This window comes from Pantherophis guttatus, chromosome 14 (assembly GCF_059756535.1).
Source record: "Pantherophis guttatus breed Tessera chromosome 14, ASM5975653v1, whole genome shotgun sequence".
Classification (NCBI taxonomy): domain Eukaryota; kingdom Metazoa; phylum Chordata; class Lepidosauria; order Squamata; family Colubridae; genus Pantherophis; species Pantherophis guttatus.
The window spans coordinates 4,515,858-4,536,453 of NC_142076.1; the positions used below are offsets into that span (position 1 = coordinate 4,515,858).

A 20,596-nucleotide genomic window follows, 5' to 3' on the forward strand; every position below is an offset into this window, starting at 1 on the left:
CCAGCCAGCAATTTAACTACCGGTTCTTTCGAACCGGACTGAACCATTTGAATCCCACCACTGCATCCATGGCATTTTGCAGAAGACTCAGGAAGAATAGCAAAGGATGTTTTTTTTTCTTTCTTTCTGGGGAAGGACGCATAGAACCCCACTGCAAAATTTGAACAGATTGAAAGAAATACTTTCAGCCAAGTAGCTTTTTCGTCTATTAAAAATAGTTACACTGCTTGAACAATGGCGTTTCCTTTCCTAATCCTTTTTGGCACCCTTATAAAAGCATAAGCATCCAACTTAATCTTATCTGTATCAACTCTCAGCAAAGTTTCGGGTAAAATTTGTTCTGAATTCTTCCAAAGATGCTAAAAAAAACCAGTCCTGGGGCCATTTATTCATGTCCTTGCAAGTTTCCAGGAGATATTGTACATGGATTTTCTCAGAGACTACAAATATAGGGAATTGGGCCATTTGACCTTCTAACTTTGGCGGGCATCTCCTTTCCAGGTGTATTTCACTTTCCTGAGGCAGTTGGGGATTGAACTAAGTGGTTTTGCCATATCACTGCTTTCACCCACTTGGCAACAAATATTTTCTGGCCCTCTTCTGTTGGCTCCTTCTTAATTGTGGCCTGGGTAACTCTCACCCATCAAGAGTGAACATGCAATGGCTGATAATCACAAGGTTGCCTCTGAAATGGTATCAGCATCAAATGTCAATCAATTAAATGGCAATCGTTATGTTACAGAAGTGGTTACAGAAGTAAAGACATGTTAAGCAAAGAAGACAGTCTTCTTAGTAAGGATTTTTGAGAGTTTGGGGAAAGAAGAATTTGGTGGTGTGGGAACGCTGCGAAAAAACCTGTTAAAACAAAGCTTCATACACACTTTGATTTCAGAATATGTTCTTACTCAGTCTAGATATTTTTTTGTGGGCCATTCTTCTCTGAGGCCTGTTTCATTCTAAGAACTCCATAATCCCCAACCCCCCCAGTGGGCCAGTTTTTCATGGGGGTGGGGGCTTTTCTTAACTCCCCCTCCCAACATGCAAAGTATTGGATGTAGCTTCAGTCTTACAACTTTTTAAAGCTTGAAGCCATGTTTTAAGATTATTATTATTATTTATTTATTTAAATTTATTGGCCACTAAATAATAATTTAAAAAAAAACACCTTTTTTTAAAACTAAAGTCCCAGCACCAGCAAATTTGAGATTCTGCTGTAGGCATTTGGGCAGTGTTTTCATTTCTTCAAGTAGAGTATAGACTTGAATTGGATGGCAATGTAATTCTCTCACAGGCCTGTCCTATGTGTAAGAGTTTTGAAAATTTTAGAAACAAAACAAAAAGATTGACAACTGAGCAGAAAAGTTTAGCTTGGCTATCACAGAAAAAGAAAAAAAAACCCGGTAAGAGGTATGAGAAAGAGAATTCCTTCTTTATGGACTCCCCCACCTCTTGTGGACTCTCATCCCCCTTAACATTTTATGGGAGGAGCCTAAGAGCTATAATGGGCGGGAACAGTGGTGAGTGGGCGGGGCTAGGTAAAGCAAGCATTTACCAAGGTTTTAAGATTCGGTTGGAATTTTCTTTTTTCAATAGCCATAAAGAAGTCTTATGCTACCATTTTTGTGTGTGTCCTACCTCAAATTTTGATGGCACCGTTGCCTCGTAGGCCAAAAAGAAAGAAATTTTTCCACTTTAGAGACATTCTTTGCTGCCCTGCATTGAGAGGTGTTTTTACAGATACGTGCACAAAATGTTGGCTCTTCCAAAATATTCTAACTCTTTTCTTTCCTCCTGTTTATTTTGCAGGTATTCCTTTGGTAAGTGAATATAACTCAGAGCATCGCAAATAGTTGTTTTTTTCAATGCACTTTTCGGGTATGTAATCTTTTTTTAAATTACTCTATTTTTCCCCCCTTCCTTTCTAGAGAGAGGTGTGCCCGTGTCTTAAAGGCCCTAGTTTCTTATGTTACCTCCAAGTACTGCTAGAGCAGGCTCTTTCAGACTGTGTTCCATGAGAAACTGAAGGATTCTACAAGACTTAAAAAAAAAAAAAATCACTCAGATGCAGACAATTTGCTAACCCCAGGGCTTTGCCTCTTGACCTGTCACATGATGTTTCACATGTGAGGACTGGTCATAAGTCACTGTTTTCCATGCCAATATAACTTTGAACAATCCTTAAATGAAGGGTTATAAGTCAAGGACTACCAATCCTTAACCACTCCGCCCAGTCTCCAATTCTCAAAACTTTATAGCCTCATTTCTGGCAATTCCTTTTTATAAACATTTCGATCTCAAATAAATCTAATTGGACCTGCTTCCTTGAGCGTGACCTGAAATGAACGCGGACAAAACCGGTTTGTATCCCGCTCTTCTTATCCAAATTCTTTCCATTCTGATCAGACATATAAATTTAACACATGGTTAGAAGTAGTGGAATAGGTTTTTCCTTTTGAACTCATGATACATTGTCTTCTGATTGTTTATTATTTATTTTTGCATTGCACACAGAACGTGTCTCTGAGCCTTTAACAGATTAACGAAGTTGGAAGGGACCCTGTAGGACATATAGTCCAACCCCCCGAACAAGCAGTAGAACCTACACCATTTCTGACAAATGGCAGTCCAGTCTCTTCTTGAAAGCTTCTGGTGATGAAGCTCCCACAACTGCTGAAGGCAACTTCTCTTCCATTGGTTGATTGTTCTCACTGTCAGGAAATTCCTCCTTATTTCCAGGTTGCTTCTCTCCTTAATTAGTTTCCATCCATTATTCCTTGTCTGGCCTTCGGATGCTTTGGAAAATAGCTTGACCCCCTCCTCTCTGTGGCAGCCCCTCAGATATTGGAAGACTGCTATCCTGTCTCCTCTGGTCCTTCTCTTCCCTAGACTAGCCAGGCCCAGTTCCTGCAACCGTTCATCATATGTTATAGACTCCAGTCCCCTAATCATCCTGGTTGCTCTTCTCTGCACTCTTTCTAGAGTCTCAACATCTTTTTTATAGTGTGGTGACCACAACTGGATGCCGTATTCTAGGTGTGGTCTTACTAAGGCTTTATAGAGTGATATTAGTACCTCACGTGATCTTGACTGAATCCCTCTGTTAATGCAATTTAGGATTGCATTGGCTTTATTGGCTGCTGCCGCTGCATACTGCTGGCTCATGTTTAAAGGCACACTGCCTTCCTCATATTTGTGCCATGCTGGCTTCTTCAGGCTTGCGTCATCCAGATGCGTTGGTCAAAAGACTTGGTGGAGGCCAACACATCTGGAGGAGTAAAGGCTGCTCTTAAGAGCTTCGTTGACCCTCCAAAGAAAAGATCTGGGCTCCAATTCTCGCTTAGCTAAAATGCAGGCAATATTTTTTTCCCCTCCTTTATTCTCTTTTTTGGGGGGGATGTAGCTCCTGAATTGGGGATTAATCAGATGAAAAGACCATGAATTGCTTACTTTATTTATTTATTTATTTGCTGAGGAATGCCGGAAGCTCAAAATACAGTATTTTTTTTGTTCTATTAAAACTGTGGAGCTATGACATTTTGTTGTCCTCTGTTTGTTGTTATCCAAAAGCATTTAAATATTGCTGAGCTTTGCAAAATCCCATTCCAGACTTAGTAGCTTTCACTTCAAAGAATTGTCTTAACAGTTCCTGCAGTGATCTTTTGTATGTGCCAAAGGCTTCCTGTCTTTTCCCCCCCTCATATAAAAAGGTGGGGGGGAAGGCCTGGGGGTTGGCTCTTACTTCAAACCAAAAGCGCCGTTATAAATAGCATCTTAAAAAGTTTCGTAATGAAAAAAAATATATCTTAAGATAGAGGCACATGCATATCAGGGCATAAAACAGTAAGGCATTGTATAAAAATAATAATTTCTTGATTAGTTTGCCATGGAAGTGTTGCTAATTTTGCAGAGATTGTGAAAAAAAAATCAAGATGGAGGTGTGATTGAAGTCCCCATCTTTTTTTTTTTATGTGCACACAACACCTGTTAAGATCCAACCTGAAAATAAGGAGGAATTTCCTAATGGTGAGAATTATTAAAGAGTAGCCGGACTCCCTGAGTTGTGGATGCTCCCTCACTGAAGGTTTTCAAGAAGAGACTGGACAGCCATTTGTCCAGAATGGTATAGGGCCGTGATGGCAAACCTATGGCACGCCATATTGGTGGGCACGCGAGCGTTGCCTTAGCTCAGCTCCAGTGTGCATGCGTGCGCCGGCCAGGTGATTTTCGGGCCTTCCGGTCCTACTGGAAGTCGGCAAACGGGCCGTTTCTGGCCTTCGGAAGGCCTCTGGGCGGGTGGGGAAGGCCGTTTTTGCCCTCCCCAGGCTCCAAGAAAGCCTCTGGAGCCTGGGGAGGGCGAAAAACAGGCCTACCGGGCCCACTGTGCCATCGCATGCCAAAAGTGTAGGGAACTTGGGGGGTGGGCATTCGCACATGCAGGGGGGGGGCAGGGCACATTGAATTATGGGTGTGGGCATGCGTGTGCGCGACCCCCTCACGCTCCCCCTGCTTTTGGCACGCGACGACAAAAAGATTAGCCATCACTAGTATAGGGTCTCCTGCTTGACTAGGGGGTTGGACTAGGAGACCTCCAAGGTCCCTTCCAGCCCTGTGATTCTGTGGATCTAGAATGGCCATTCATTCCTTGGGTGTCCTCCCTCTGCCCTTATCTGGTCAGAGAGACTGTAGGACCACCATATCTGAGCTGCAATACCTGTAAAACCACTAGATGGTAGGAGAGAGCTGGATTTTTCTGTTAACCTTTGATGCCATCTAGTGGGCATGGATATTTCTACAACTCAAGTGTGAGAACTTTATGGAAAGTTAACATTAAGCTTTGATTACTGAAGACATTCTGTGGGTGAATGTGCAGCATTCAAAGTCACAAGGTATTAATGTGTCCTAAAATGAAAGCAAGGTGGAAAGTATCTCCAAAATTGATTGAAGGGACCACGGAGACCTTACTTACTTACTTACTTACTTACTTACTTACTTATTTATTTATTTGTCACATTTCTATGCCGCCCAACTCCTTAGGGACTCTGGGCGGCTTACAGCAAAAAAACAATGCGAACAATATCCCGTAAATTTTTTTTAAAAGAACATTAAAAACCCATACACTCTATTCCATGGCCGGGTCTTGCAAGATCGCCGTAGCGAGATCAAGGGCCCCAGGCCTGCCGGAAAAGCCAGGTCTTCACCATGTTGTGTATATGTTCTTGCAGGTTTCCGTCGCTGCTCTGCTGGGTGCTTTTTCCCCTCACTGTCCAATATAAATGGATCAAGAGAAGCAGAAAACGTTGCCCCAAAATGAAAAGATCTCATTGGCATTTAATGCAGGGCCAGGAAAAAGCTAGGAACACAGAATGCCCAATAATCCAATTTAAAAGAATGAATTAAAACTGCTTGGTTTTAGTCTCATTAATCTCATTGTCTCAATGAGGCCATTTATTTTTACAGTTTTTTTTTTTTTACAATTATACAATTGATTTTCTTAGATCGCTTGAAGAGTTTAAAAATACCAAGATGAAAAAACAAGGTTCCCCTTTCTCCAAACATGCAAATCTTTCTTTGCATATTTTTCTGTGGATGGTGGGGACCTGATCTTTCCCTGCCTGGCCCCCCTAATTGGACCATGGCTAGGAATCATGGATCTTGGAGTACCACTCAAGCAGCTGGACTCTTGTTTACATCACCTGTAAACAAATGAAAGGTACAGGGAATGTAGTATTTAAAATAGATTTTTTTAAAAAGTATTATGAAGGAGACAAGAAATCGATGCTAACTGAGCCTGCAGGAGAATGATCACTGTTGCTGGTCAGCCTTGGGCAATAGAGAGAAACACTTCAGGGTGTTGTTAGAACCTAGCGATAGGTTCAATAATAATGTTTGTTTGTTTTGTTTTATGTTTTATTAAATTTGTATACCGCCCTACTCCCGAAGGACTCAGGGCGGTGAACAGGCACAGAATAAAATACAGAAGTACAAAAGTTAGAAACAATTTAAAACCAAATTAAATAATTTAGCCCAAGACAATTAAAAATCCCAATAATTTAAAACAAATTAAAATTTCAGTTTAAAAATTTAAAAGAAAGGGGAGAAAATTAGGCCAGGCCGGCTTGCTGGAATAGGAGGGTCTTAAGAGCATGGCGGAAAGTGCGCAGATCCGGGATCCTCCGGATCTCCGGGGGGAGCTCATTCCAGATAGTGGGTGCCCCCACAGAGAAGGCCCTTCCCCTGGGGGCCGCCAGTCGACACTGCTTGGCTGACGGCACCCGGAGGAGCCCCTCTCTGTGAGAGCGTATCGGCCGGTGGGAGGCTGTTTGTGGTAGTAGGCGGTCCCGTAAATAATAATAATATTAATAATAATAATAATACGTGGCTTATGACTGAGCATATTCTGTGAATCATGATTAAGCAATGTCTTAATAGGTTGTGAAGATCAAAGCTAACTCCTCCATCGTTGTGGATCACCAGAGCATTTTGTGCTGGACTGGACAAAAGAAGGTTATATGGCTGGATTTCGAGGGTTTGATGAAATTGAAGAGCCTACCTTTGTGATTTCCCTCCCTCCCTCCCTCCCACATTTATTTATTTATCCTTCCTTCTTTCCTTCCTTCCTTTCTTTCTCCCTCCCTCCTCCTCCTCCCCTTTCTTTCCTTCCTTCCTTCCTTCCTTCCTTCCTTCCTTCCTTCCTTCCTTCCTTCCTTCCTTCCTTTCTTTCTTTCTTTCTTTCTTTCTTTCTTTCTTTCTTTCTTTCTTGATTTTGGGGGTTTGATGAAATTGAAGGGCCTACCTTTGTGATTTCCCTCCTTCCCTCCCTCCCTTCCACATTTATTATTTTTCCTTCCTTCCTTCCTTCCTTCCTTCCTTCCTTCCTTCCTTCCTTCCTTCCCTCCCTCCCTCCCTCCCTCCCTCCCTCCCTCCCTCCCTCCTTTCTTTTTCTTTCTTTTCCTTCCTTCCTCCCTCCCTTCCTCCTTTCCTGAATAGCAAGGTTGGAAGGGACCTTGGAAGTCTCCTAGTCCAACCCTCTGACCCTGTACCATTTCAGACAAATGACTGTCCAATCTCTTCTTAAAAGCCTCCAGTGATGGAGCTCCCACAATTTCTGAAGGCAACTTCTGTTCCACCGGGTAATTGCTCTCATTGTGAGGAAATTTCTTCTTGGTTCTAGAATAGAATAGAATAGAATAGAATAGAATAGAATAGAATAGAATAGAATAGAATAGAATAGAATAGAATAGAATAGAATAGAATAGAATAGAATAGAATAGAATTCTTTATTGGCCAAGTGTGATTGGACACACAAGGAATTTGTCTTTGGTGCATATGCTCTCAGTGTACATAAAAGAAAAGATACATTCATCAAGAATCATAAGGTACAACACTTAATGATAGTCATAGGACACTAAATAAGCAATCAAAACCATGCTAGGAAATTAAATAAAACAATATAAATCGTAAAGATACAAGCAACAAGGTTATAGTCGTGAGTAGAAAAGGAGATAGGTAATAGGAAGGATGAGAAGGTTAATAGTAGTGCAGACTTAGTGAATAGTTTGACAGTATTGAGGGAATTATTTGTTTGGCAGAGTGATGGTGTTCAGGAAAAAACTGTTCTTGTGTCTAATTGTTCTGGTGTGCAGTGCTCTATAGCGTCTTTTTGAGGGTCGGAGTTGAAACAGTTTATGTCCAGGATGCAAGGGGTCTGTAGATATTTTCACAGCCCTCTTTTTGACGCATGCAGTATACAGGTCCCCAATGGAAGGCAGGTTGGTAGCCATTGTTTTTTCTGCACTTCTAGTTATTCTAGTTTGGAGACATTAAAATAAGAAGACTCTGCTGTCAAGTGCTGAATACTGCATTTGATAGTCCCTATATATTTTGTAGTCTTCAGGGGTGCGTGCAAGGCTTTGGGGGGGGGTGTCGATCTTTGCGTGCTGGGGGAGAGTTTCCGCTGCTTTGGTTTTTGTAAAAGGCCCATGGCCTCGAGACAAGACTTCCTCTGCAGTGGCATCCATTGCCCAAAGCTGCAGCTAAATAGGTTTGTCACGCTTAGTTGCGCTGGGCTGCCCTGCCCCGTCCCCTGCAACCCGGTTTCCTCCGAGTGAGATCCTCCCAGAGGCCAGAGAAGGAGCTTAACAAAAAACACCTGTTTTAGAGGTTGCTTCAGCAGCTGTTGGCAGCATTTGGTGACTTCCTGGCTTGGCTGGGTCGTGAGAACATTTTCACCACCTTGAGAATTGCCACTGTTGTTGATTCTAGATCAGGGGTCTCCAACCTTGGCAACTTTAAGACTTGTGGACTTCAAAGCCAGCTTTCCTGGCTGAGGAACTCTGGGAATTGAAGTCCACAAGTCTTAAAGTTGCCAAGGTTGGAGACCCCTGTTCTAGATAGTCATGTTTACCAGGGCTTTGCTTTGCATCATTTTAGGGCAGGGATGGGGGAATTATGGCCCTTTCATGACTTGTGGACTTCAACTCCCAGAACAAGCAGTCCTGTCTTGAGTTACGACCATAATGGAGCCTGCCATACTGCAGACTAAACCATACGATGAACGGTTGCAGGAACTGGGCATGGCTAGTCTAGTGAAGAGAAGGACCAGGGGTGACATGATAGCAGTTTTCCAATATATAGATATATATGTGTGTGTGTGTGTGTGTGTGTATATCTATATATCTATATATCTATATATCTATATATCTATATATCTATATATCTATATATCTATATATATATCTATATCTATATATCTATATCTATATCTATATCTATATCTATATCTATATCTATATCTATCTATCTATATATATATATATATAAAAGTTTTTATTTTGCTTTCTCATAAGCACATTTACATGTACATTTACATGTACATGTACAGTCATTTCCATCATTTTTCATTCATCTATTCTTTTAACTTTCATTTTTAATTTTTACTTTTTGGGGGTTGCTCTTTTACCTTTTACCTTTACTCCAACCTTTCTTCTTCTCCTCCCCTTCTGTTCCTTCCTGTTTCTCCTCCTACTTCCTTCGTTCTTCCTTTCCTTCTCTTGCCTACTTCCCCTTCTCTTCCCCCACTCCTCTCATCTTCCCCCCTTCTGACCCTTCCTCTATCCCCTCCCTTTTCTTCCTCTCTTTTTCCCTTTCTTCTTTCTCCTCTTCTCTCCTCTCCTCTCTTCTCCTTTCCTCTCTCTCTACTCCTTCTAGTGAAGGGAAGGACCAGGGGAGACACGATATCAGTTTTCCAATATTTGAGGGGCTGCCACAGAGAGGAGGGGGTCAAGCTATTTTCCAAAGCACCTGAAGGCCAGACAAGGAATAATGGATGCAAACTGAACAAGGAGAGATTCAACCTGGAAATAAGGAGGAATTTTCTGACAGAGCAATCAACCGATGGAACAGAAGTTGCCTTTGGAAGTTGTGGGAGCTTCATCACCGGAAGCTTTCAAAAAGAGACTGGGCTGCCATCTGTCAGAAATGGTGTAGGCAGGGTCTCCTGCTTGGGTGGGAGGTTGGACTAGAAGACCTCCAAGATCCCTTCCAATTCTGTTAAAACTTGTTAAATCCTGCCCATCATTGTCAAAACTCATGACAGTTGTAAATTTGGACAGTCATGTGACTGATCTGATTTTACAATATTTTTTTTATTTGCGGCTGTCATTAAGCGAATACGGTTAAGCAAGCCACTTCACCGCTTGGCCAAAATTCAATTTATTTTCCAAGCTGTCACTTTGCCTCCCATCTGTTTGTGATGGAGGCAGATGTGGAGGGATGCCAGCTTGGGTCCACAGGTGTTTTGCGCCAGCGCTGGGAATCGGGCGCCCTTTGATACCTCCTGCTCTTAAATGCTTCCTCTGAAAAGGCTTAATGTGGGGTTTAACTGGCCCAATTGACAAGTTTTTATTCAAACCAATTTCCCTGCCTGTGGAGCAGACAATTGAGCCTGTGGCAGGGGTGAAATCCAGCAGGTTCTGACAGGTTCTGGAGAACCGGTAGCGGACATTTTGAGCAGTTCAGAGAACCGGCAAATACCACCTCTGGCTGGTCCCAGAGTGGGGTGGGAATGGGGATTTTGCAGTATCCTTTCCCTGCCACGCCCACCAAGCCATGCCCTTCAAGCCACACCACAGAACCGGTAGTAAAAAAAATTTGGATTTCACCACTGGCCTGTAGCCTCACGGCACTCAGTCGCCACTGGACCTTAGTGGTGCCCACTTAACTCTTTCCAAAAGTGCCTTGGCCCAAAAGAGGGTAGGGTCTTATATTTTCTACCTAATTTATTCTCTCGGCATCTTCACCCCCTCTCGGTTTCATTTGGCAGAACCTTGGGAGGTTAATGTAATTGGAAGTGGCTGCTTCTGGTTCCTTGGCTCAGGTTTCTTGCTGGACCTCAAGGTTGAATTTGCTTTTATCGGCTCTCATTCAAAACATCTGTGCAGGAGTGACGCTGTCATTGCTCTGGGCCTTCTCGACTTTCCCATAATATCCTGGGACCTAATTAGCTGTGCTGACGGGGGACTGTTTCAGCCCCACTCATCACTTTGGAGAAACCTGCTTAAAGACAAAGACATAGAAACAGAGAACCGAAGGAAAAGAGATCCAAGTAGCCAAGTAGGTTTGACTTAAAATGTTCAGGATCTTTATTATTAAGCCCAAGAAAGAAAAATCTCTGCAAGATTGGTAAACCGTTCCAAACTCGATTGCAGAAAATATGACTTCAGTAACAGAGTGGTCAGTGCCTGGAATGCACTACCTGACTCTGTACTTTCTTCCCCAAACCCCCAAAACTTTAACCTTAAACTGTCTACTCTTGACTTCACCCCATTCCTAAGAGGTCTGTAAGGGGCGTGCATAAGTGCTCCAGCGTGCCTACCGTCCCTGTTCTAATATTCCTTTTTACTTACTCTTTTCGTGTATTCAAATTATGTTTATACTTTTACCTGTTATCTTATATATGCTTGACAAATAAACTTATGGTTATGATTAAGATCCAAACTGGTCCAAAGACCAGAGGTTTAGTTTTCTGAGCTTTCGGACTCATGCTGGAGCCCATCCTCACGGAATTTCTCTCTACCAGAAGGTGTGCTTTGGGCTATTCTGTGCCTAGTATCTATGTGGTGCCTAGTTATGTGTGGCTTTCTAGTTGTTGATGGGGGTGTTAGCAGCTGGCTATTAACTCGTTGGTTGTTGTTTCCTTGTGCTGCCAAGTCCTCGGCTCCTAAGTACCTGACAGAATGGTGGTAAATCAGCATTCCTGTTGACTGACGAGGGCCCCGTTACCCAGGCTTCAATCATTTCCCTGGCTGTTTTTGTACCTACTTGGCCAACAGTCTTAAGTAGCTGTGAAATTGAAGGTGCAGTATACCCTTGTCCACTGCAATGTGAGGCTACCGATGAGTTTGGGTCTCCTGGTCTGACCACTCGCTTGTGTTCCTGCATTCTGGTAACATATTGCATATAATAGCCCCAAGTACATATTTTCCTAGAGAGAATTTCCCTGAGACTGGGTTCCAGCATGAGTCGGAAAGCTCAGAACTGCCGGGGCAGGACACTGGCTTTATTAAGACTCGTAGTGGTGCAGTGGTTAGAGTGCAGTACTGCAGGCTACTTCTGTTGACTGCTGGCTGCCTGCAATTTGGCAGTTTGAATCTCACTGGGCTCAAGGTTGACTCAGCCTTCCGTCCTTCTGAGGTGGGTAAAATGAGGACCCAGATTGTTGGGGGCAAGAGAATGACTCTGTAAACCGCTTAGAGAGGGCTATAAAAGCACTGTGAAGTCTATTGTTATTCTCCCACAAGTGTTTTTCAAATGGGGGGAGGATTTGATTTGTCCACTCTGCAGCCACAGCATGCATTCCTGTGCAGCGAGACAGGATCAACTTTTCAGCATTCCCATGGCCACAGGGGATTGTGGGAAAGCATCTGTATGGAGGGAGCTGGAATGGTACAACAGAATAACAGAATTGGAAGGGACCTTGGAGGTCTTCTAGTCCAACCCCCTGCTCAGGCAGGAAACCCTATGCCATTCTGAACAAAAGGCTGTCCAATTTCTTCTTAAAAACCTCCAGTGATGGAGCACCTACAACTTCTGGAGGCAAGTTGTTCCACTGATTAACTGTTCTCACTATTAGGAAGTTTCTCCTTAGTTCTAGGTTGCTTCTCTCCTTGATTAGTTTCCACCCATTGCTTCTTGTCCTGCCTTCAGGTGCTTTGGAGAATAGCTTGACTCCCTCTTCTTTGTGGCAGCCCCTGAGATATTGGAACACTGCTATCATGTCTCCCCTAGTCCTTCTTTTCACTAAAATAGCCATACCGAAGGCTGCCTGCTTTCAGGTTCTTGCTTGCTGCATCCCCAGCTGAGTAATTACATAGCTTGGAAATGACAACGTTAAGATTAATTTGAGTCATGCCCAGATTAGGGAGACTAAAGTGCTCCGTGGAAAGGAGGAGGAAGGGAATCGACTGGCCTCAGTCCCCTCCCTTCCCCGGATGTCTGTGTGTTCCAAGCAGGCTGTTGGGTTTTCTGGGAAGAAAGAGGTTTTTGAATCTCATCCCTTTTTCTCTCCAGCACGCCGGATGCTATGAGGGGGTGCATACTGAAAACTAGTAACTGCCCAGAAGCAAAATTGTAAGAAACGGGGAGAATTAGTTCTCCGGAAGCTGCTATTTGCTGGATGTGAAATTTCAGATTTAAAAAAAGACGGCCGTTCCAAAGGCAGGGAAGAAATCTTTGATCCTCCAGAACAGCAGTCACCAACTGGTGGTCCGTGAGAAAATTTTGGTGGTCCGCAGAAAAATTATTTGCATTTTTTATATTGCACTAAATCAGGGGTCCTCAAATGAACGTTTTTCTTGCTGCAGAGAGTCTCCCACTTCGGGGTCTTTTTGTGAGGATTGGAGGGGGGCAGAAATTCCGACTCGTGGTCTGTTTCAGCCTCCTGGTATGGGGCTTTGGTCGAAGGCTGCAGGAAAGTGCCACTAGTGACGAAGAGCCAGAAGGCCTTGTTCCAGTGGGACTGCCTCATGGCCTGGAACTGGCTGACCATCTCAGCCTGCTGAGCCTCCAGGCGCCGGTACTTGAACTCCTGCAGGTCTTCCCTCTGCTTGGAAAGCCCATGCTCCTAGTCCTCAGTGAGGTGCTTCTGCTGAGCCTCCTCGGTCAAATCCAATTTGAACTGAGCCAGCTGTTTTGCCAACTCTTTCTCGTGGTGGCTGCTTAGCTCCAACAACTGCTTCCTGTTGGGGCCCTAAGGAGCCCGCACAGGCAGGCGAGGAGGGGCTGGGAGGGGACAGGAGGGGCAAGTAGTGGCCAGCAAGGCACCCCTCGACGTGAGTAACATCAAGTTGGCCACACCCACCCAGTCACATGACCACCTAGCCACACCCACCCAACCGGTCTTTAAGCAGATCATATTAGTGGTCCCCGGGTTTAAAATTATGAATTTAGTGATCTGAAAGGTTGGTGATCCCTGCTCCAGAAGATACTCCAGGTCTCTGCATGAATCATTTTTGGAGGTAAAACTTCTTCTGATCCACAGACCTGCCTTTTAAAGTAGCATAAAATCGAAATGATATCGTGGTTCACGTCTCCTGCGTTGAGTTTTCATTAGACCTGTGCTGGACTGGGGAAAAAAAATCCCTTTTGGGTGGGAGAGGAGATTGAGGGGGCGGGTGGGTGGATGGATTTATCCAGGTTTCTTTGCACGGGCTTTTTGTTGTACTTTGTTGGAACAGACTCTGCTAATGTTGCCGCACCAGATTTGATAGTGTCCATTTTACTTTACGCGCTCGCATCTCACACCCGTTGCTTCTTCCTTATAAACGAGACTTCTTGTCTTCTCTCCAGCAAAATGAGGCTCGGTGCCATCATTCACAATAAGCATTCTCAAAACATTGTATGTCACGCTCGGTTGTCAGCTCGCAGTCAAGATAAATCCGCAGCTAAGCTTTCAATTATGTGCAACTTCACAGCTTTTATTCAGGAGGAGTTTGGTAGCACCTTTTCTGACAAATCTCACTTCATCAAGGGCATGGAGAGGCTCACTGTCGTGGGATGGAGGTGAGGGGGAGATGGAGGGGTTGACACACAGATGGATGGATGTAGATAGATAATTCATAAAAGTACCTTCTTGCTTAATAATGGCAGCGTGTTGAAAAGTCATGCTGTGGTGGCATAGTGGTTAAAGTGTAGTATTGCAGGCTGACTCTGCCCATAGCCAGGAGTTCAATCCTGACCGCCTTCCAGGGGTGAAATCCAGCAGGTTCTGATAGCTTCTGGAGAACCGGTAGCGGAAATTTTGAGCAGTTCGGAGAACCGGCAAATACCACCTCTGGCTAGCCCCAGAGTGGGGTGGGAATGGAGATTTTGCAATATCCTTTCCCCAGGAGTGGGAAGGGAATGGAGATTTTGCAGTATCCTTCCCCTAGAGTGGGGATGGAATGGGGATTTTGCAGTATCCTTCCCCTGCCACGCCCACCAAGCTATACCACACCCACCAAGTCACGCCCACAGTACGGTTAGTAAACAAATTTGGATTTCATCTTTCGCCTTCCATCCTTCTAAGGTGGTTAAAATGAGGACCCAGATTGTTGGGGGCAATAGGATGACTCTATAAACCTCTTAGAGAGGGCAGGAAAGCACTGTGAAGTGATATATAAATCTAAGTGCGATTGCTATTTACCTCTCTCTACTGGTAGCATCCCTCTATCTATGTACCTCTCTGTGTCTCGCTTTCTCTCTTGCCGTGGTAGTTCAGTGGTTAGAATGCAGTATTGCAGGCTGACTCTGCTGACTGCTAGGAGTTCAATCCTGACCAGTTCAAGGTGGACTCAGCTTTCCATCCTTCCGAGGTCGGTAAAATGAGGACCCAGATTATTTGGGGCAAGAGGCTGACTCTGTAAACCACTTAGAGAATGCTGTAAAGCACCATGAAGCGGTATATAAGTGCTATTGCGTTGATTGAGATCTTTGGACACAATGGCTTTTTAACACATTGCAGTTATGATCAAAAGGCTTTTGATTTCTGTTTTTTTGGATATGGTTATTAAGAGTACCGTAGACTGCCAAATCAGCCATTCAATTCTGGACCAAAAAGCGATTGTTTTCTTTCAAGATGAGCAACATCAACAGCAGAAACTATCATGGTTTCCTCCCATGATGGTGAAATTCTGATGAACTAGAAGACAATTTTGCTTGGTGTGATAGAAGGAAATGAAGACAGTACATCAAGAGATGGGTAGGGTCAAAGGGATTACTTGAATGCCCTGGGAAGATCTATGAGTTGTCATAAAAAGCAGGTCAAAATGAAGAGTGTTCATCCATGACAGTGAGAACGATCAATCGGTGGAAGGGCTTGCCTCCAGAAGTTGTGGGTACTCCATGCCTGGAGACTTTAAGAAGAGACTGGACAGCCATTTGTCCAGAATGGTGTAGGGTCTCCTGCTTGAGCAGGGGGTTGGGCTAGAAGACCTCCAAGGTCCCTATGTTCTGTCTGTGCAGGATTGTACTCCAATTCAGTGGCCCCTCTTAGTTTAGTTTCTTTTTCAGTGTTCTGTGCTTTAGTTTTAATCTTGACTTCTGGTTTAGTCCATTAAAATAAATCAACAAAACATACAATAAATAAAAGCCCAGAAATAAGAAAATAACTAATTCACCTCCAAAATAATACAATAGTTACATTTTAATTACGTTGCAAAAGCTTTTGGCATGGAGGAACCATAGTTTTCCAAAACACTAATCTTGCTTCAGTCCAGAACAAACACACCAGCGGAATATCTACTGCTTTAAAAATGATGAGCGAAACAGAAGGAAAGCAAAGATTTGAAACACCCTTATTTGGTGGAACTGCAAGCGAAGACTCTAAAATAATGTTTTTTAAACCTTTGCCAGTTTTTAGTACCTGTAAAAAACTCGAGCGAGATTATGAGATTCCTTCACACTTCAATCCTGAGGGATTCCAGGTGGGCATCAGAGGTGGGTTTCAGCAGGTTCTGACCAGTTCTGGAGAACCAGTAGCAGAAATTTTGAGTAGTTCGGAGAACCGGTAGTAAAAATTCTGACTGACCCGCCCCCATCTATTCTCTGCCTCCCAAATCCCAGCAGATCGGGAGGAAATGGGGATTTTGCAGTATGCTTCCCCTGCCACGCCCACCAAGCAACGTCCACCAATCCATGCCACGCCCACAGAACCGGTAGTAAAATTTGAAACCCACCACTGGTGGGCATGGAATTTGGTTTTCCCTGCTTATAGAAGTCATGCACATTTCCCCCATCAACTGATGGTGCCATTACTTTGACATCCATTATGCTCAGCAGCGCATGGAAGCCAGAACTGCTTCGTTTCAGAAGCAGTAAGTTAAGAAAACAACAACAGGATATTGATGCAAAATAGAGAAAGTGGGCTGTGGTCGGTGAACAGAATTTTGATTTAGATGGCTCTAGATAGATGCAGTGCCCTGATCCTTGGCATTTCTGGCAGAGGTCTTCAAATCACAGATTTTGGGTTCTGCCAGCGAGAGAAGATTGGGGAGGCCGCATGTAGTCAAAATGCAGGTCTCTTTAAAAGTGGGAGAGAAAAAAAATGCTTGTTTGGTACTTTAACTCCAGACTGTGCCAGGCTGTCAATTGGAGATGGGAAACTGTCCACTGAAGAATGCAAAAAACAATCAGCGGTATTGAAGCCAAAGAAAAAGTGCAAGGGCTTGTCTATTCTGATATGCTTTGGCTGATACCCAAACTCCCGGCTTTTTGTTGTTGTTGTTTGCTTCTGAATAAAAATAAGGGAGAAATCTGCCCATGGTATTGGATCTTGAAGCTGTCTTACCTGTGTTTGAAGCATCTCCGGGAATATGGGTGCGTCCCCGTTACTGATTTTATGGAATACCCAGAAGGTCATTCATTGCTCCATTCGCTCTTCCACGTGTTAAACATTTGGAGAGATGGTCATGCTACAAAAGGATCTGTTGCTACTTCCAGTTTCCACCAAAGAGAAGCATCTTCCTGTTCATTTCAGAAAAACAAAGAGTTAGAAGGGAGCTTGGAGGTCTTCTAGACTAACCTCCTGCCCAGGTTAGAAATCCTTAGACCTTCCTAGTCAACCTTTGCTTGAAGACTTCCAATGATGGAATGTGCGTGAGGCCAGATCCAAGATGTGGTAGCTGATTGTTCTACTGCTTAATAGCTGCAATAGGCAGGAAATCCCTGCTTATTTGAGTTTGAATCTTTCTTTGCGAAGTTTCCACCCATTGGTTCTTATTGTACCTTTGAGCCAGGGGTGAAATGCGCCCAGTTCGGACTGGATCACCTGATCCGGTAGCGATGGCAGCGGGTGGTTCGGAGAACTGGTAGTAAAAATCCCTGCAACCCCCCATGCCCAGCTGAGCCGCGTGATCATCAGAGGCTTTTTTTTTTTTTACTTTTAAAAGCTTTATTTTTTTTTTACAACCTCTTTGTCCGAAAAGATGCTTTTAAAAGTAAAAAAAACAAGCCTCTGATGATCACGCAGCTCAGCTGGGATCGTCAGAGGCTTCTAAAAGCATTTTTTTCTGCAACCTCTTAAGGTTGTAGAAAAAATGCTTTTAAAAGTAAAAAAAAAAAAGTTGGCCACGCCCACCCAGTCACATTACCCCCCAAGCCACGCCCACAGAACCGGTAATAACAAATTTTACATTTCACCTGTGCTTTGAGCACTAGGGAGTATAAAGCACCCTGCTTCCTGTGATGCCCCTTCAATTAATTGGAAGACTGCTATTGCATCTCACCTTAGCTGCCTTTCCCTTAAGCTAAATACACTCAGTTTTTAAAATTGTTTTTGTCATAAGATTTAACCTCCAAGCCCCTCATGTGCTTCATTAGGCAAGAAAAACCAAAAGTACACATATAAACTGGGGAAAACCAGGCTTAATAGCAGTGACTTTGAGAGGGACCTTGGAATCTTAGTGGACAACCAATTAAATATGAGCCAGCAGTGTGTGGTGGCAGCCAAAAAAGCCAACGTAATCCTAAATTGCATTAACAGAGGGATACAATCAAGATCAAAGGAGGTACTAATACCATTCTATAAAGCCTTAGTAAGGCCACACCTAGAATATTACATCCAGTTTTGGTCCCCACACTATAAAAAAGATGTTGAGACTCTAGAAAAAGTGCAGAGAAGAGCAACCAGGGTGATTAGGGGACTGGAGACTAAAACATACGATGAATGGTTGCAGGAACCGAGCATGGCCAGTCCAGTGAAGAGAAGGACCAGAGGAGACATGATAGCAGTCTTCCAATAACTTGAGGGGCTGCCACAAGGAGGAAGGAGTCAAGCTATTCTCCAAAGCACCAGAAGGTCAGACAAGGAATAAGGGATGGAAACTGAACAAAGAGAGATTCAACCTGGAAATAAGGAGGAATTTCCTGACAGTGAGAACAATCAACCAATGGAACAGAAGTTGCCTTCAGAAGTTGTGGGAGCTTCATCACTGGAGGCTTTCAAGAAGAGACTGGGCTGCCATCTGTCAGAAATGGTGTAGGATCTCCTGCTTGGGTGGGAGGTTGGACGATGACCTACAAGATCCCTTCCAACTCTGTTAATGCGTATCTATTGCTCTTCTGCATTTTTTCATTTCCTCAACACCTTGTTTGTATTGTGGCAACCAGACGTGGACACAGAGTTCCAGGTATGGCCTTACCATGGCAGCCTATTGTACGACTATCATGTTCCATGTTCTCAGCATTAAGTCTCTGTTGATGGAGCCCAAGATTGTTCTATGAGGAGACTTAGATCCTTCTCACTAGTACTAACCAAGGACCACTTATCAAAAGGGACCTTGGAGGTCTTCCAGTCCAACCCCCTGCTCAGGCAAGAGACCTATGCCACTGTGGACAAACAGTCTCTTCTTAAAAGCTTCCAGTGTTGAAGCACCCATAACTTCTGGAGGCAGATTGTTTGACTGATTAATTGTTCTCACTCATTAATTTCTCCTTAGTCCTAAATTGGCTTGATAAGTTTCCATCTATTACTTCTTGTCTTGTCGTCATGTGCTTTGGAGAATAGGTTGAACCCCTCAAAATCTGGATGACTGCAGTCATGTTACCCCTAGTCTTCTCTTCATTAAATTAGACATACAATTATAGTACAATTGTAAGTACAATTATAACTTTACATCTTACTTCTTACTCTGGTTACAGCATAACTCTCTTTTTATAATCTTCTATTCTGTCTAATCAAAGCCATAAATCATAAGTTCATTTTTTTTTTTGGTTTCATTCGAAAAATCTATTCAGACTTCTAGTCAGCAATAAACATAGATATTATCTTTTTTTTTTTCTGATAAAAGAAATCAATTTAGCCATCTCAGGAAGTTCCATTATCTTCACTAGCCATTCCTCGGTTGTTAGTAATGCTAAATTTCCCCAATATTGCGCATATAATAGTCTCACTGCAATTATCATCCATAAAAACCTAGTTCCATGACAACTTTAGCCTGTCTTTTGAGATGTTAATAATCCCCACTGGCTTTGTGTCATCTGCAAATCTGATGGAAGTGCCATTCTCTTCTCTCATACTTATATGCTGCATTGTGAATCACATACTTCCCTCCTGTATGGAGCACTGATAGAAAGCTGAATGAACTCTGAGGTTGCTGAAGTGGGCAGTGAAGTCATATCCTCTTCATCCTGTGATTTAGAGGAGGAATAATTGATGGGTTGGTTGGTTGGTTTCAGAAAATATATGCCCATGTTAAATTAATAATTCTGGGCCACTAACAAACAATGCACAGACAAAACTACATGATCAAACCTGTATAAAATCATGCCTCCACCCCTGTTGTCGCCTGTCAGCTGCCGGCCCTCCAGCAGCCAAATCAGAGGAGGAGGAGGCGTGGGAGTCAGGGTCAGCATCCTGAGAGCTCCAAGGGGGAAGAGGGAATGGAGCTGGCAGAGAGAGAGAGAGACAAAGGTGGAGCCTGGGCCGTCAGATGGAGAATGTCAGATGGAGAATCAACAGCCAACAGGTCTGGAGGTGGCTGATGAGGAAGAAGAGGAACAGCTGGGTCCAGTGCCTGACGCCCGAATGCGCAGAAGGCAGAGGAGAGGAGAGCAGTGGAAATCTATGGGCTGGTCCTTGGGAAGGAAGAGCCACCACTGCTAGCGAGGCGCCACCCTAGCTCTAGGGATAAAAGGCGGGGGGGGGGGGATGACGCCCGAATGCGCAGAAGGCAGAGGAGAGGAGAGCAGTGGAAATCTATGGGCTGGTCCTTGGGAAGGAAGAGCCACCACTGCTAGCGAGGCGCCACCCTAGCTCTAGGGATAAAAGGCGGGGGGGGGGGGGATGAATAGGTATGGCAGACAACTATTCATCTCCCTGCCGGACAGACTTGTTAGCCTGTGTTGAGAGGGAGAATTTTTGCTGGGGCTGCTGGTGCTCCTAATAAAGGAATCATTAATTTAACTACAGAGGGTTTGTCGTGTTTGGGGAGCTGGATCAGAACAACTCCAATCCAAGCAAGACTGCATTCTTAGCTGCTTTGTTCAAACCATACTTTGTGACATGGGGTGGGCCTTGTTGAGAGCAGAGGAGGTCCCAAGAAGGGATGGGTTATATTCTGTG

The 20,596-nt window shown here is 43.9% G+C and overlaps 1 protein-coding gene across 3 annotated transcripts in view; it reads left to right on the forward strand.

Annotated features, from left to right (window-relative positions):
• Positions 1–20,596, forward strand: part of LMF1 (lipase maturation factor 1) — a 227,315-nt gene that overhangs the window by 32,968 nt on the left and 173,751 nt on the right. The window contains exon 1 of one of the 3 annotated variants that reach the window (XM_087878505.1): positions 1,830–1,875. The exons of the other annotated variants lie outside the window; for them this stretch is intronic. Coding sequence (XP_087734631.1) covers positions 1,863–1,875 — 13 coding nt within the window. The 5' untranslated portion in view covers positions 1,830–1,862. Of the gene's footprint in view, positions 1–1,829; positions 1,876–20,596 lie in introns of those variants that run through there. 3 annotated transcript variants of the gene reach the window in all.